Source organism: Mesocricetus auratus, unplaced genomic scaffold (genome assembly GCF_017639785.1).
Source record: "Mesocricetus auratus isolate SY011 unplaced genomic scaffold, BCM_Maur_2.0 Super-Scaffold_100009, whole genome shotgun sequence".
NCBI classification, from domain to species: Eukaryota; Metazoa; Chordata; class Mammalia; order Rodentia; family Cricetidae; genus Mesocricetus; species Mesocricetus auratus.
Window position 1 is genome coordinate 85,491,865 of NW_024429193.1, and position 17,692 is coordinate 85,509,556.

General features: G+C 42.3%; 1 protein-coding gene across 2 annotated transcripts in view; it reads left to right on the forward strand.

Annotated features, from left to right (window-relative positions):
* Nucleotides 1-17,692, forward strand: part of Ift80 (intraflagellar transport 80) — a 116,846-nt gene that overhangs the window by 27,178 nt on the left and 71,976 nt on the right. For both annotated transcript variants that reach the window (XM_040752654.1, XM_040752655.1), the window contains 3 exons: nt 6,040-6,149; nt 10,807-10,896; nt 12,386-12,523. In XM_040752654.1, the coding sequence (XP_040608588.1) occupies nt 6,040-6,149; nt 10,807-10,896; nt 12,386-12,523 (338 nt within the window). The remainder of the gene's footprint in view (nt 1-6,039; nt 6,150-10,806; nt 10,897-12,385; nt 12,524-17,692) is intronic.

A 17,692-nucleotide genomic window follows, 5' to 3' on the forward strand; every position in this document is an offset into this window, starting at 1 on the left:
AAAACAGCACTTTTAGGGGATGCTGCTATGACTGTGAAAAACATGGTGCATTTGACCAGGTACTTCCTTAAAACCATCGGAATACACTTTTCTCGACTCCTCTGTGGTTTAAAATGCTTTCAACAGGTTGAAAGAATTTAGATAATTTGTTTTACAGAGAGATAAGGTCTGACATTTAGCACAACCCCAGGTGCATGTGGTTTCTTAAAAAATGTCAGAAAGGTCACATGACTTTAGTGTACCAAGTCAGAAAAACAAGATCTTCTTGAATGTTTTAACTAAAATGGGGTGTAAGTAAAAATTTTCAAAAAAGCCAGAAATTATTATAAAGTGATTATGTGTTTCTATTTTTGTTAATGACAAAATTAACAGCATCCTGTTCTATAATTTGCTAAATTCTTATTTTAAAATAATTCAATCTGGAGCCTAGAGGTATTATTTTTCTACTTTGTAAAATGAAGTACAGCACTGTTATGGTTAGTGCTTTGTTTTTTCTTTTTCTTCTTTTTTTATATTTTGTTTGTTTTTTCTTGATGTGGAGCCTTGGATGGCCTGGACTTACTGTCTATCTAGCTTAGGATGGCCTTGAACTCGGAGTAGTCCTCTTGCCACAGCCTCTGAAGTGCTGGGATCACGCACATGCACTACCATGCCTGACTGATTCTTGCTTTAATACTTATCTTTTTAACAGCAGTTTAAATATTATGAATTTGTCTCAATGCTAGTAGGAGGGATTCATGAAAGAAACCATTTTTCTTTGTGAAATGTTCATCTAAAGCGCCCGGATGTAAAGTTCCTGAATACCTGATTGAAGGAATGTGGCTTCACTTTCTGAACTTACTTTGTTTTATGTTTATGTTTCTGAAGCACTACTAATACTTTAAAAACTGTATAGGCAGGAAATAAATTGTCCCCTTGTCCTAACATGGTTTTCAAACCTTCCTTCAGAAGGAAATGGTGACACAGCCACCTGAAAAGGGCCTCAATTCAAATGTTAAAGCGAAGAGGATGAAAACATCCCAGGTTCCTCATCCCACACCCCAGCTGTACCTTAAGTCATATCCTGTGTAACTCAGTGGGAGCTCTGCTTACACAATTGGTTATTATTGGTTAGTGGATAACTCAGCAAAGTGCACTTTCACTGAGTGTTGTGAATATTTGATAACTTGTAAATTAAAATACATTAATTTCCCTTTTGCACAAAAATATAACTATAATAATGGAAATTAGAAAGCACATACTAGTTTACTATAATGCTAACTACATTTATTTTTTAATTTAAAAATTTTGAGAGTTTTATGCATATGTACACTGTATTTGCATCATTTCTCTCTGCTCCTTCTACCCTTTCCAACTCTTCCCGTGTCCCCTCTACCTTGAAGTCATGACATGTTCCATAATTATTAAGTTTATTTTGTTTGAGACAGGGGCTCATTGGTTGGCATTGACTTAATATGTAGATCAAGCTGGCCTTGAACTCACAGAGCTCTGTCAGAGTGCTAGGAATAAAAGAATGTATTGCCACCACACCTGACTCTGTGTGTATAAGACCTACTGTTATTGTGGTTGTGTATATACACAACCTACTGAATCCACTTAGTATTGCCATAAGTATGCACATGTGTTTAGGACTGACAACTCCAGCTTGAAAACTTATCGGGGGTCTTGTCCCTGCAGAAAATACATTTTTCCTCTCAGCAGCTATTGGCTGCCTTATAGCTCCTGTGGGTGGGGTGTCATGAAACTTTCCCCATCCCCATTGGCATGTCTAGGCAACCATATTGTGATTTCATGGGCGTAGTCAAGTCTAGAAGACACTGTCTTCCATCAGGGTTTCTATTGCTGTGATGAAACACCATGACCAAAAACAAGTTGGGGAGGAAAGGGTTTATTTGGGTTACACTTCCACAGCCCTGTTCATCATCAAAGGAAGTCAGGAGGACAGGAACCCAAGCAGGGCAGGAGCTGATGAAGAGGCCATGGGGTGGGGTTATTGCTTACTGGCTTGCTCAGCCTGCTTTCTTAAAGAACCTACAACTACCAGCCTAGGGATAATGGGCTGGGCCCTACCCTGTCAATTACAAATTAAGAAAATTAACTTCTGTCTTTCTTTCAGGCTTGCCTACAGCCTATCTTGTGGAGGCACTTTCTCAACTGTGGCTCCCTCTGTGATGACTCTAGCTTGTGTCAAGTTGACATAAAACTAGCCAGGATAGCCATAGTGTAGGAACTTGCTGTGGATGTACCAGCTGGGGCCTGGCACCCCATGGTTCTTTATGCTCTGCGTTGTGACCTCCTGTGGCTCTGTAGTGGCCTCCCTCTGCTGCAAAGGAAGTTTTGATGGGTGGTGAGAGCTGCACTCAGCAGGCTGGCACTGCTAACTGCCTACTTCTAACTACTAAGTCCCTGGCCGTTCTCCCTTCCAGTTCTCTGGGTTTACGCTTTCTAGGGTGTTTATTAGAGTTGAAGATTGCATTTAAAGTTGTTGATTTTTCTTGTTTTGTTTTGTTTTTGAGGTGTGGTCTCACTCTTAGCCCAGCCCAGCTTGGACTCCATTGTTAGTACTGTGTAGTTCAAAGGAAGCACAGCCCTGCTGTGACTCACCTGCCTCCATCTCCGGATGCTGGGTTACAGGCCTCAGCCCATCCATCTCCATCTCGGGATGCTGGGTTACAGGCCTCAGCCCATCCAGCTCCGTCTCGGGATGCTGGGTTACAGGCCTCAGCCCATCCAGCTCCGTCTCGGGATGCTGGGTTACAGGCCTCAGCCCATCCAGCTCCGTCTCGGGATGCTGGGTTACAGGCCTCAGCCCATCCAGCTCCGTCTCGGGATGCTGGGTTACAGGCCTCAGCCCATCCAGCTCCGTCTCGGGATGCTGGATTACAGGCCTCAGCCCATCCAGCTCTGTCTCTAGATGCCTGGCTGGGAGTTTACTCTTGAGTCCCAGGTCAGCTCCAGGTACTCTTAGAGAATATTTGTAAGTGCAGAGGAGGAGGAGCACCCTTCGAGTTTGGTCACCTCATTGGGCTGAGTTTTATGGGTTGCGGCGATACAGATAAAGCCCAGATGCTGTTGACTAACCAGGATGCCTGGAGTCTTTATAACATTCAATGTAAACTGTGGAAGCCATCCTGCAGAGTTTGTATGGATAAGGTGGAAACTAGACCATTCAATTGTTCACTTTTGCACTTATTTGGGAAAATGCACAAAATAAATAGTGTATTTGTCTTAATGAAATTCACTCCTTCTTGAGTATAGCATGTTGAATTTTCTTTCTAAATAAGTAATTAAATCATGCTGGGTGGTTTTAGCACATGCCTTTAATTCCAGTACTAGAGAGTGAATCTCTCTGAGTTCGAGTCCAGTCTGGTATATAAAGCAGGTTTCAGGATAGCCAGTGCTACAAAGAAATGCTGTTTCAAAACATAAAAACAAACAAACAAAAATCTTATTGCTTGACCATGAATCATCGAATTCAGATTTTATTTTCCTGGGACTGTAACTTTCTTGAACATTCATTCATTCATTTCTTCATAGAAGCCAATTGCTGTAACAATCTGATCCTAGACAGTTTTCAAAGGCTTGGTTTTATAATTATAAATGTCTAATGGTTCATGGATTAACTATATAACCTTGATTTGTTTTTCTAATGAATAGGCAGTTCTGGCAAGATTTATATTACTATATCACCAATGTCTTCAATAGGATATATATATATATGTATATATATATATGTACATATATATGCCTATACGCACACACATTGTGTGTGTGTATGTGTGTGTGTGTGTATGTGTGTGAGAGTGAGTGAGAGAGAGAGAGAGAGAGAGAGAGAGAGAGAGAGAGAGAGAGAGAGAGAAATACTGCTATCTAACCTAGACTGGCCTATAACTCACCATGTAGTCCATAGCTTCCCATTTGTAATTTCCCTGTCTCAGCCTTCTGAGTGCTGAGATTATAGGCATGTGCCATTTACTTGGCTATTATATTCATTTTTTAAAATGAAGGTCGCGTAAAACATAGATTTCTAGGAGATAGTAGTTATTCAGGTTAAGAATACTATCGTCGCCAAGCATGATGGTGCATGCGAACATCTGATCTTAGCTCTTGGAGTACAAATGCAGCAGGATCAGGAGTTTGAGGCCAGCCTGGCTAAATGGCAGGATTCTGTGTCAAGAGAAAAGTGGAGAGATGGCTCAGTGGTTAAGAGCATTGGCTGCTCTTCCAGAAGGCCCAGTTTCTATTCTCAGCCCAACATGGTGGCTCACAGTGGTCTGTAAGTCCAGCTCCAGGGAACCTGACACCCTCTTCTGGCCTGCATGGGCACCAGCCATGCATGCGGTGCACAGACATAATACATGCCGGCAAAACACTTACACACATAAAATAAAAAGAAGGAAATCTTTTTTTAAAGGAAGAATGGAGGGAAATTAAATAGTGTCCTTAGATATAACTGAGTTAAAAGAATACTATGTAAATGTTTGTCGGAAACCAAAACCCTATCAGATTTAATGTGGCTTATGATAGCTATATCTGTCAGACTCTTGCTGGGACAGACATAGTCATGAACAAAGGAGGAAGGCTTTCAGCACTCAGTTTCAGAGGTTTGGGGCTCTTGACGGTGGCGGCATGGAGAGGCAGAGCAGTCTGCATTGTGGCTGCAAGGAAGCAGAGAGGTGAGGGTCGGGGCTTGAGGCTCCAGGGTTACACTTCCTTCGGCCTGGTAATGCCTCCTCAAGTTTCCAGATCGCCTCAGATAGTGCCACCAGCTGAGGCCTGGCCTCCGGTCGCGAGCGTCATATTCAGATCACAGCAGTAAGTAAACTTGAATGGCCGTGTTTCCTGTCATTGCCATCCTTGGATAGGCACCATCTGATGACAGCAAGACTTTCCTGCTCTGAGAATCTGAAATGCAAGAAGTCACGGGTTTGAGGACATGGCTCATTGGGGGACACACAAGGGGAAGACCTGAACTCTTATCCCTAGCCCCCACATAGAGAAGCTGAGGCCGTGGTGCTCACCTGCAATTCCATCACTGTGAGGCCTCTGACCAGGAGGATCCATGGGACTTGCTGCTAGCAGTCTAGCCAAATTGATGAGCTCTCGGTTCAGTGAAAGACCCAGTGTTAGTCTCAGAAAACACAGTGGAGAATGACAGCAACAGTCACCCGGTGTTTATTCTATGCAAGAATATACCCTAGTGTGGGGTGCATGTTTTTAGTCCAGCATTTGGGGAGGGCAGAGGCAGATGAATCTCTGAGTTCAAGGCCAGCCTGGTCTACGTCGGGAGTCCAGAACAGCTAGGGTTATACGAAGGACCCCCAAACAGTTATGTTTATATGTACATATAGAATATATATTTTTATATAGTGATTATATATATAATTATTATGTATAAATTATACTTTTATCTTATACATTGAGGCAGTTTCAGCTCTGTTGGTTATTCATGGGGGCAGGGAATGAAGAGCCATGAATTTTATAAAACCTTTATCCTAGATTTTAATGGCACAGTATCTAGAATGTCTGAAAAATGTTGTGTTTTCTCAACAAGATCCCAATTGGTTGAAAAGATGTGTCATTGGTGAGGTGGGGCATACTTGTAATCCCAATGCAAAGTAAGGAAGGAAGTTTGTGAGCCAGCCTGGGTACGCAGTACGATCATTTCTCAAAAACAAAACGAAAGCAGAAAAACCTCCCCAAAATAACAATAACAAAAACATCAACTCCCAAAACCCCCAAACCAAAGTAAAACATACAAATGCAAAATAAAGCGTGTCAGTGGCTCAGTGTCGGACTGTTGTCCAGAATGAAAGGACTACTAAGTGGAAACGAAATAATACTCAGGTTATTTATTCACCCCGGTTTGACATGGAAGTCACTCTGTGAAGCTCTGACTGGCCTTGAATTTAGCATTATCCTGCCTCTGCCTTCTGTATTCCTGTGCCACCATGCCAAGATTCTGATCCTCTTAACATTACTGTTTTTTTAAAGCTATGAAAATGTGCATTTATCCTCTTCCCCTTTCTTGTTTTACAGGAATTCCAGTGTATTCAGTAGCATGGGGCCCTGATTCAGAAAAGGTTCTTTATACAGCAGGCAAACAGCTCATCATTAAACCTCTTCAACCAAATGCTAAGGTTTTACAGGTACATCTCAGGCCTTTGTAAGTTCCTATCTGGTTCTACGGCACTGCCAAGCTGGGTGGTCCTTGCAGGCCCTTCCTTCTGGCTAGTCCCCTGACTGTCTGAGAGCTTTGAGTTTGCAGTTTTATCAAACTTTAAGGTCATTTCTGTTCATGTTTCCAAAAAGGTTCACTTTTCTCTTGTTTCAGCTGACATTGTTGTGGTCAGTCGTGTGCGTTTGGAGTGACTACATTGTCATGTGATTCAGCACAAGCGAGTACCCTTCAATTTACAGAGTCAGCCTCCAGTGTCTAGGTCTGAGATGAAACAAAACTAAGTGAAACTCTTAAGAGTGCTTAGATTTTGTTTTTAGTCATCACTATCATCAGTTCAAACACTTGTGCTCTGTCAAAGGCCTAGCATTCTTTCAGTATTTTTAGTCAATATGAGACTTAGAACCAATTATGGGCATATAACTTTATGAATAATATAGAGAGCATTTGGCATAAAGATAGCTGTTGAGCTGACATTTGCTTGTGTGCTATTCGGAATAGTTTTAGGAAGTAAATCTTAAAGAATAGGTGAGAAGGTAGTCCTAAACTCAGGGAGTAGAAAAAAAAACCTGATTATTCAAAAATTCAAGGGAAATGGGTTAAACAAAACAACAGTGGCTGTTAGGACAGGTTAGGCAGGGCTAAATGAAAGACACACTTTCCACATAGCATGCAAGATTTGGTGATTGGTTCTAGTACTGAAAGACAGAATGGCTTCCCTTACATTTTGATAAAGACAGTATAGTTTGGATTTTGTCTTACTTTTCTGTTGCTGTGATAACACACTATGACCAAGGCAATTTATAGTGTTTACCACTCTAGCTGGTGCTTGAATCTTGGAGAACAGGGGCCTAAAAATGAGGTGAACTGAAGTCTCATGCAATAGTCAGCTTTATTTAGAGCATCAAACAGTTTATACCCTGAAGGTTAAGAGTCACCTGAATATAGTGTACAGTCAGAAGGACAAGCCACATTTGGCAAAACATGGTTTTCCTAGAGGCATATAAATAACAACAGCTGAAGTAAACTGTCTCCTATCCACAATACTCAGGAGGAGTGAGAAAACACCATTCCAAAAACAATTCTGTGTTTTGAAGAAACTGAGGTTACAAGATTCTTGTTTTCTTGGAGTTCTCTCGCAAGTACTCAGAATTCTCACATGACTCCATTCTTTTATTTTATTTTAATTCTTAATGTGTGTTGGTGTTTTGTCTGCACATATGTTTGTGAGAGGGTGCTGGATCCCCTGGAACTGGAGTTACAGACTGATGTGACCTGTCATGTGGGTGCTGGGAATTGAACCCAGGTCTTCTGGAAGAGCACTCAGTGCTCTTAACTGCTGAGCCATCTCTCCAGCCCCCAGTGACTCCATTCTTGAACTCTGTTCCAGCATTATAGAAACAAGGGTTTATTTGAGGGTCCATCTTTAAAAGTCACCATAGTCTTTCACAGTCTCAACACAGGTTAAAAGTTCAGTATCTTCTGAGACTCTAGGTAGTCTTTTAATTATAACGCCTTGTAAATTAAAAAAGCAAATTATGTACTTCCAACATACAGTGACAGAATAAAAGGAACAAATGGGGCATAGTGAGAAAATACTAGATGAACCAGAAAACAAAATGAAATCCAGCAGGGCAAGCTGCAAGTCCCATAGCTCATGACTGCTGGCGAAGGGCTTAGATGGCTGACTGAAGCACACCTCTCTCTTGGGCTGGCTCCAGTCCTTGTATGTAGCTCTCCTTGGCGGATGTCACATGGCTTTTGCATCTCCGCCATCCTGGGGTCTCCAGTGCACACCAGGCTTCACTTCCACAGCTTCATGCAGTGGCCTCTCAGGGCCTCCATGCACCCTGCCACATACCTGGCCTCAGCACCTTTCTTTAACCTAGAGGTTTCCACAGCTCCTTTACTCACGTATCCTTCAGGACTCTAAAGCCAGAACCATGTGGACAACACTGCCAAGTTCAGCTGTTCTTGTTTAAACTCCCACAGCTTTGGAGTGAGGCGCCTGAGCCAGCCTTCACTTGCTTACCTCTAGGTGATGACCCAAAGTCTGAATCTCTTTGCATCTCAGCTTTCTTGTCTCTGACTGTGAGGGTTAGTGCCTGGCATTCGATACTGAGTAGCTGTTACGGATGCTGTTATGTTATTATGAATTAATATGTAAGGGGCGCTGGAGCAATGGCTCAGCCATAAGAACACTAGCTGTTCTTCTAGAGGATACAGGTTAGATTGCCAGCACCCACATGGCTCACAACTGTTTGTAACTCCAGTTCCAGGGCATCTGATGCCTTCTTCTGGCCTCCACAGGCACCAGACATGCATGTGGTCTACAGACATAACATTGCAGGAAAACACGTATAACATAATAAAATAAATTGAAATTATTTTTAAAAAGCTACAAGGAGCTTGGTGATGGAGATTGACAAGCTGCATCAGGTATGAGAAGCATAAGTTTGGGGACTGGCTGGGCAGTTAAACTCACTCACTGCTTTTGCAGAGGACCCTGGTTCTGTTCCCAGCACCCACACGGCAGGTAGTATCTGCCTGTGACTCCAGTTCTTGTGAATTTGATGCCCTCCTCTGGCCTCTGTGGGTGCTGCACACATGTAGTCCACATACATTCATGCGGACAATTGAACACATAATTTAAAAATAAAAGAATCATCAATTTCAGAAGTTGGATAAATGTAGATTTCAAGCAGTAAAGAGATCGAGGAAACTTTGATGTTCTGTATTATAATTTCAATATAGACCATATATGTTACCTCTTGTCTATCTACCTTTCTGTCTATCATCTGTCTATTATTTATATCAAATATTAATTAAAAAAAGCCTCCAGGCTACTCTTACGAAAGCATTTTTTCAATGGAGCCTCGCTCTTCTCTTCTAGCTTGTATTAAGCTGACAAAAACGTAACCAATAAATCTGCAAAGAAATTAGGCAGCAAAGACAGGAGCATGGATTTTTTTCATTTATACCTTTGGTTTACATTCATGTGCATTAAGACATCTGTAATTAGGTTTATATAAACAAAACTTGGAAGTTTTGTGCATCATCATTAAATGTACTTTAGGGCTTCTGTGTAACCAAGAATAGAAAATGAAATCTACCCATTATCACAGTTCGCTGGAGTGAAAGAGGAGTTAGAGTATAACTAGAAATGTAATGCAAATTACCCATCCGTTTGGGAATCCAGCTCATAGCGGTTCTCCAGGGGTAAGCACATGCAAGTGCGGGGATCCACGAAAGGGCATATGCAGTTTAGAACCGTAAGGCATCCCACACATTCAGAATCCAGTTTTATATGAGGAAGCATATTTACATGTTCAGTGTAAACACACTACACGCCAGCTGTGTGACAGTATGTGAGTATTGGTTATTAAATAGAATAGAGCAGCGCTTGGGCATGTATTCCAAAGCAGGTAAGCATGTGTGAGGCCTTGGGTTTGACCACAGCATCACACACACTAAACAAGCAAGCAAACAAAAATTGTCCTCAGTTTATTTTGTGAGAGAAATGGAGGATGTTTCCTGTCATAAGGAGTTTGTTGCTCAAATGGATCTTACATTTAAAAGATGCCTGATTACATGAATAGCAATAGCAAGCAGGAGCATGAGTTACATTTAACAGCAATTCACCCACGCTTATTACCAGTTTCTGTGTGATATATATTCACATATGTGGATATACATTCTGTATGTCTCTGGATCATTTATGTTTAAGAGTAAGAAAACATGCTTGCCTTATAGATTGCAAGTTTCTGGGTAACTTGTATATGTCTGTGTATAGGTATTTTGTGTGTATAGAATATATATTTATTACAGAAAATGTTTCCTTATATGGTGAGTCAACAGAGAATTTGTAATAAATCCAGTTTTGACCTAGACTCATGAAAGTAAAGAGGCTTAGGAGATGTACAGGAGAGAGAGAGGAAAAGAGAGAGAGGGAGGGGAGAGAGAGAGAGAGAGAGAGAGAGAGAGAGAGAGAGAGAGAGAGAGAGAGAGAGAGAGAGATTTTTATGTAGTAGAGTTTGAAACTAAAGAAAAAGCAGCTAACTGGTAAGGCGTATTTTATGTGTGAGGCCCTAGGATCAGTTTCTAGTCCTGTCTCCCGACCACCCCCATTCCACCAGGGGAAGAAAAGGAAAGAGAACTTTGTGAGTCAGCATGAAGGCAGTGTCACTGAGAGGGCCAGCAGCGAAAGGGGATTTGAGGTCAGCTGATGTCTCAGGTTGTAGCTCATCTATCCCAGCTCTTTATGCTGAAACCAAGCTGGAAACAGTTTAGCAGCAAGCGGTGTTCCAGCTGGAGTCAAGGCAGTGAGCACATTCACAGGACGTAAGCTGTGACATGGGTGCCATGGTGCGGGGTGCTCTCCTTGATGCAGACCGGAATGAGGTGAGCAAACGAGGAATTGCACAGTGGCTAGTGAGGAACATAGGAATCCATGAAAGGACGATGAGAGAAAGATGAAGAAAGAAGTGCACTGGGAAGGGGTGACAAGCTGAGCGTGACAGTGGTCCTCAGACACCCCAGCTCCTTAGCAGGGCGTGGCAGAGGTACAAAAGAAAAGGAAATAGAAAACAATCCAAAAGTTGTAAATAATGTCTTTCCCTCTTCCATAGTGGAAAGCCCATGACGGCATTATTTTAAAAGTCGATTGGAACTCAGTGAATGATCTTATTTTATCTGCTGGTGAAGACTGTAAGTATAAGGTATGTGTCTTAGCTTCATTTCCTGTACTGTTCTAACAAACACCCTGACAAAAGCAGCTTTAAGAGAGAAAGGAATTGTCTGGCTTACAGTTGTAGGTGACATCATTGCAGGGACTTGAAGCGGCTTGTCACACCAACATTCAAGAGCAGAGAGAGGATGAATACGTGTGTGCTTGTATGCAGCTCATTTCCCAACTCTTAGAGTCCAGGACACAAACACAGGGAGTCACGCTGCCCACAATGGGTGGGTCTTCCCACTTCATTTGACATAATCAAGACAGAGCCCCATAGAAGTCCCCAGGCCAACCTGCTAGACGGTCCCTTACCAAGATCCTTTTCTCACACAATTCTATATTGCGTCAAGTTGACAAGTAAAAATGACTATGATAATATATAATGTTAGACTTACTATTGGCTTAAAAGAATATGATTTAGGGGAAAAGTACTTAGCATATAAGACTAATCTTTTAGAATTTTATCTATAATCATTAAGCAAATTGGTTTCCAACTTTAACTATTTAAAGTTCTCATAATAAAAATTTGATTTAATAAGCAGCAACATCAATTCAGCTCTTTTTTGTGTTTCAATTTAAGTCAGCTCATTACTTTATTCACTTAATGTTTTAAAAAATCAATCCTACTAGCTTCCTAAATATTGGTTCATTTCAGACCATTATAATTTGTGGGTGCTAAGATGTTCCCCCTTTCTGCAGTACTTGGACCATTGCTATGCTAGGTAAAATATAACTGTGGCTTCACAGACGCTTGGCCCCAAATAAACACACGGACACTATATTAATTATCAAACTGTTGGCCGATGGCTTGGGTTTCTAATTGGCTAGCTCTGTCTTAGTTATTAACCCATTTCTATCAGTCTGTGTATTGCCATGTGACTGTGGCTTACCTGGAATGCCCAGCATGTTGTTACTCCTTTGGCAGCATGGCGACTTTGTGTGGCGGGCTTACTCTGCCTACCTTTCCCAGAATTCTGCTCTCTCCTAGTCCTGCCTATCTTCTGCCTCATTGGCTGAACAGTGTTTTATTCATTAACCAATAAGAGAAACATATATACAGAAAGATAACTGCCATCAGGAAAAGGTACACCTATTGAGGTGTATCCCTAGCTCCAACAGTAAAACTTAGTGTAACTGTAGTTGTGGGGACTAACAAATTATTAGAGAAATCTCATTTGGAAAAAAGAAGTTCTAAGAAAGGCCAACCATCACCAGATTTTACTACTAAATTTAAAGTGCTCAAGATGGGTAGATGCCATGTTTAGTCCAGGGTTAGTAATGTGAAATTTTTCTTTCTGAGGCATATAAAATTTCAGGAGTACTGCTTTGTCCTCCTTGATGATGGTAAAGTATCTAGTTGCTAATTCTATACGATTATGATTTCTTAGTCTTCACTTGATATTTATTGGAGGACAAACTTTTTTGCAGGAATGTGGTGGTGCTATTATAAAACATTTAAAATTCTGATTTTGTAGGTTTGGGATAGTTATGGCCGTGGGCTGTACAGTTCTCAGCCTCACGAACATCCTATCACCTCAGTTGCCTGGGCTCCAGATGGAGAACTATTTGCTGTTGGATCATTCCATACCTTACGCTTGTGTGATAAAACTGGGGTAAGTTGCAGCGATGAGCGATCGCAGCTGTGCGGCCGTGGCTGTGGTAATGTACCACACACAGCGCTTCCTCATGTTTTCAACAAAAGCCTTTGACTTGACCTCTCTTACTTACTTACTAAGGTGTTCAGTCAGTTCCCGATTATGAGAATAAACCGTTTACAATTGAAGAGTGGACAATTCTCTACTTTTTATCTTTTGGAAATACTTGTTTGGAGCCTGACTCTGAAGGGTGGTAAACAGTGTAGCTGTTCAACTTTGCCGGGCGGTGGTGGCGCACGCCTTTAATTCTAGCACTCGGGAGGCAGAGGCAGGCGGATCTCTGTGAGTTTGAGGCTGGGCTGGACCGACACCCTCCAAAACAATACAGAGAAACCCTGTCTCGTAAAAACAAAAACAACAACAACAACAAAACCAGTGTAGCTATTCAACTTGATGTACACTCTGTGTGGAGAGTATACTTTAAGTTTATTTCTGGTACCAATATGTTTCATAAAAATTTTTAGTTGCATATTTTTTGTAGGAATTAATAGTAAATTTAAAAATTGATTTTAGTGCCAGGCATGACAGTGCATGCCTTTTATTGTAGTACTTGGAAGGTAGAGGCCAGCAGATCTCTGTGAGTTTGAAGTCAGCTGGTCTGTACAGCAAATTCCAGGCTAGCCAGGAGCAGTGAGGCCCTGCTTCCAAAGCAAGCAAACAGGCAGACAAATCTCTAAAAGTCCCAAGGACACATATTTCTCTCTTAAGGATTTGTGTCTAGGGAGCTGGGGAGATGGCTTGCTTGGTATGTGCCTGCTGCATAACATGGGGCCCGCGTTTGGATCCTTTGCACACATACATGTAAAAGCCAGGCGTGTGCACGTTTCTGCCAGTACTGTGGGTAGTGAAGAGTTCCTGTAGCTCATTAGCTATTTTGGTCTAGCTGAGTAGCTAAGCTCCAGGTTCAATGAGACACTGTCTCAAAACATACAGAGATAGAGGAAGAAACTTGCTGTCAACTTCTGTCCCCCATACACTGTACACATAGGTGCATGCACACTCACATGTACGTGTGCACGCACATACATGTGCTTATGTGTATTCAGCACATGCCCACACACACACAGGAGTGCGTGCACACATACACACACAGAGAGGGAGAGAGTGCATGATGTTCATGATTGGATACATGTGAGTTTTTTCTTTGCAAGAGTATTGTGTTTAGAACAGAATTCTGTTCTGGCAAGTGCCAGTCTCAGTAACATTTACCCGTTGTACTGGAAGAACGAGGTGTCCATTAAAGTGCTCCAGAAGCAGTAGCATTATATGCTGGCAGGCAGTCTGAGCTGTTGTGCTAGCTTTCTCTCACCATAGCAGAGTGGATGAGGAAGTCAGCTGGTGGAATAAAGGCTATTTTGACTCTTGGAGTTTCACTACCGTTTGTGTCCTTCCATGCCTGTGTGTGTGAGCTGGGAAGTGAGGGGTGACTGCACAGGCAGGGTCACAGTCCCTCTCAGGATGCGCTGAGTGAGTGCCCAAGGACGTGCTTCTACAGCTGCGCCTTCTCCAGGCTCCCCACCTCCTGAGAGTGCGGTCCTGAAGGCGGGTCAAGCCATTAGCAGAAGGGTGTCAGGGACACTGAAGGTCTGAACTGCAGCAGTGGGATGATCCTGTCCTGTTCTTAGCCAAGAGGGACGTCATAATTGTTGTATGTCTTCCTGTCGTCAAGTGGAAATTTGGGTAGTTAGAATGTTAGAACTTCATAAATAGCCTATAAACTTTTCTGGTTACTTGTTTTCCATCGCATAACATTTTAGGCTTGTGTTTGGTGGGGAAGCTTTGAAATCTGGGGCTGTAAAATCCATTGTCACTTCCCGTACAGCTGCCTAATAGGTGTCTGTGAATTGGTTGAATGCTGGCTCCTAGGCCGCTCTTGCTAGTCATAGGTCATTCCTTATCTTTATTCTTTTTTCCCTTCCTCCCTCCCCCTTCCTTTCTTTCTCTTTGTGAGATGGGATCTTGCCATGCATACCAGACTGTCTTTAAATATGTTATCATCTTTGTGCCTCCCAGGCACTAAAATTACAGCTGTGGCCAGTCATGCCTGGCTTCTATTCCCCACCCCCACCCCCAAAACAGGGATTTTCTGTGTAGCTTTGGAGGCTGTCCTGGAACTTGCCCTGTAGACCAGGCTGGCCTCAAACTCACAGAGATCCGCCTGCCTCTACCTCCTGAGTGCTGGGATTAAAGGTGTGCGCCACCACTCCTGGCTGCCTGGCGTCATTTTTATCTTTTCATAGACTATTCTCATCTCCATCTTCTACATAGTGAATTGTACACCTTCTTTTAAGGTCTGCCTCACAATTGGCTTCTTTTGATCTTGTGTAGACAACCTAAAGTTGGTTTAAAATGGTGTTTAAAGTCTATTTTTCTGCTCCTCCCTTTGATCTTTTCTATTCTCAGCTGTAGCATCAGGACGTTAGATTATCCAATGACTTAGAAACTTTGTTTCATTTTACTTTGTTTTCAGATGTAGAGATTCTTACCTCAGGCGTCCTTCAGTGATTGTGTCTAGAGAACATGCAGACTCATTTTTGTAATACATTATGCTTTTATATTATCTATTTTAGTTTTATGTGTATTATTTTTGATTCTCTAGTGCATAGGATCCCATTACTTAAGTATTATCTATACAACACAGTGGATATTCAATAATTTATTAATAAATCAGCTTATGCATAATCATTTTAATGTATCATTTTGATTGCAATTTTAAAAATTGATTTATGCAAATAACCGAGTTCAAAATTCACCTCTTTAAGCACCATACCCTTTTTTAGAGTAACAATAGTTCAGGAAAAGTAATTGACAGAATATGTTATAATGTCTTAGATATTTGAGACTAACATTTTAAGTATATATTCTTTTTATTTTATTAAATATATACTATTCATGAGACAGTGTTTGTGAAACTGGGCTTTAGATATTAAAACATATAAAGACTTTCATTCAAGTTACTAACAGTCTGATAGAGACTCCTAAGACTTATCAGAACAGTCACTGAGTAGTATATAGGAAGTTTGTTAAGCACTGTGACCGTGTGTGAGCCTAATTTGCCCTGTGGGACATTGATTGGAGAGCTGAGGCTTGGTGAATAAGTAATTCTCCAAGGAGACAAGGTTAAAGAAAGTGAGTTCAGGCAGAAGGACCCTCTTGTGTCTCTAAGGGTGAAAGAGTGTGGTAATTTTTCTTACAATGTCAGTAGATCTTGCATAGGATATTATCAGGGGTTGATCTTAGAAGAGACATTCACCAAACAAGCCTGCTCTGGCCCTGAGCAGAGGATCCTTTTAGTCCTTCAAGATCTAGTCCTTTCTGTGGACCGCTCAGCAGCACAGTGGGAAGGGTAAGTTTGAACTCAGGTGTTTCCCTCTGCAGTCAGGGGAAGCTCCACAATGACTGGTTTTACTGTGAGGGTATCAGGTATCAGGATCTCGCAGCAGCGGGACACGGAAGCTGGGAAGGCAGCATCATCGTTAGTTCAGAAAGTGCGTGGCTGGGGGGCAGTAGCGCACTGAAACTCAGACTTTGGGAGTATTGCTTTGACTGTGATATGGGAAAGAAGACACGCCAACCAAAGGCCAAGGGCTAAAGACTATTAGAAAAATCAAATATGGTGCACGCCTTTAGTCCTAGCACTAGGGAGGCAGAGGCAAGCAGATCTCTGTAAGTTCAAGGCCAGCCTGGTCTACAGAGTGAGTTCCAGGACATCCAGAGCTGCATAGAGAAACCTTGTCTCAAAAAACCAAAAGGGAAAAAAGAAAGAAAAAGTAAAGTCTTAGTTGAGGGGCGGCAATATGGATTTTATTGCAGGGACAATGGTGGCTTACTGCTGTTTAGGCAGTGGCCTTGGAAAGAGTAGACACTTGGGAAGAGCATGTGCTGTAAGGTCAGTGTGGAGGACAGACTGGAGAAGAGGTGGAGGAGAATCGGAGAGCCTGGGCATGAGGCTCTGGGTCTCAATGATGGGTTAGCAAGTTAGCTAAGAAGGGGTAGGTTCTGTGCTCTGTATCTGAGAAGAGCCGGACATAGCTATTTACATTTCTGACTACTTTATCATCTTAATTACTGCTTGCATGCTTTCTTGAACATAACCCCCTAATATTACATAAATTATCCTAGTTTTTTGTTAGATACTGTTTGAACATTAACAGTAATCAAGTTGCCTAAATTTTAGCGTGCACAGCATTATGGATGAAATGACAGACTCTGGAGATCCCCCCTCCCTTGGGAATGATGTAGGGATTGAGTGGGGGCTGGGGAGGGCTGGTGGAGGGACAAGGGAGGAGGGTGGGAAAGTTTTTTTTACTCTATTTTTATTCTTTGGGAATTGGATATATTCTATATTCACCCACCTCCTGCAGATTCACCTCCCCTCTCCTCACCTCTTCCCAACTTCATGTGTTTTCTTTTAAAAAATAAAAATGAATGGTTTATTTTTATTTTGTGTGCATTGTTGTTTTCCCTGCATGTGTATCTGTGTGAGTGTGTCAGATCTCCTGGAACTGGAGTTACAGATGTTGTGAGCTGCCATGTAGGTGCTGGGAACCGAACTCAGCTCCTCTGGGAGAGTAACCAGTGCTCTTAACTGCTGAGCCACTTCTCTGGTCCCTTTAAGAAACAATTTTTACTAGCCTACCGAGGTTTGGCTCAGGAGTTTGGGTCTATCCTTTGGAACATGGTACCTCCCAGAGGCCCACCCACAAAGAAAGTGGGCTCTCCTTCCTCTAGAAGAATCAGTGTAAATAGCTCCTTGGCTGGAGCTGGGAGTTCATGAGCCCTCCACCCTGTGAACTGGAGTGCTGCCTGGCTTGAATTCATGAGCCCCCCCTCCCTGTGTGCTGGAGCCTCTGGGGGAAAGGGCTGGAATAGATTTCCCGTTTGCGGTTGAGCACTCCGTAGACTCTTTCTCTCTGCACTTTAACCAGCTGTGAGTTTCTGCATTAGCTTCAATCCAGTGCATGAAGAAACTTTTCTTAGGTTTAGGCTGCTGGTTCCAGTCATTTTTGTGTATGAGTTGCTTGCTAGTACTTCATGGTCTTAACACCTTGGTGTCAAGAATCCCTTTTCCCAGTTCCCACTTCTTCGTAATCTAATTTCCTGTCGGAAGGAGGGCCAGTGCCTCTT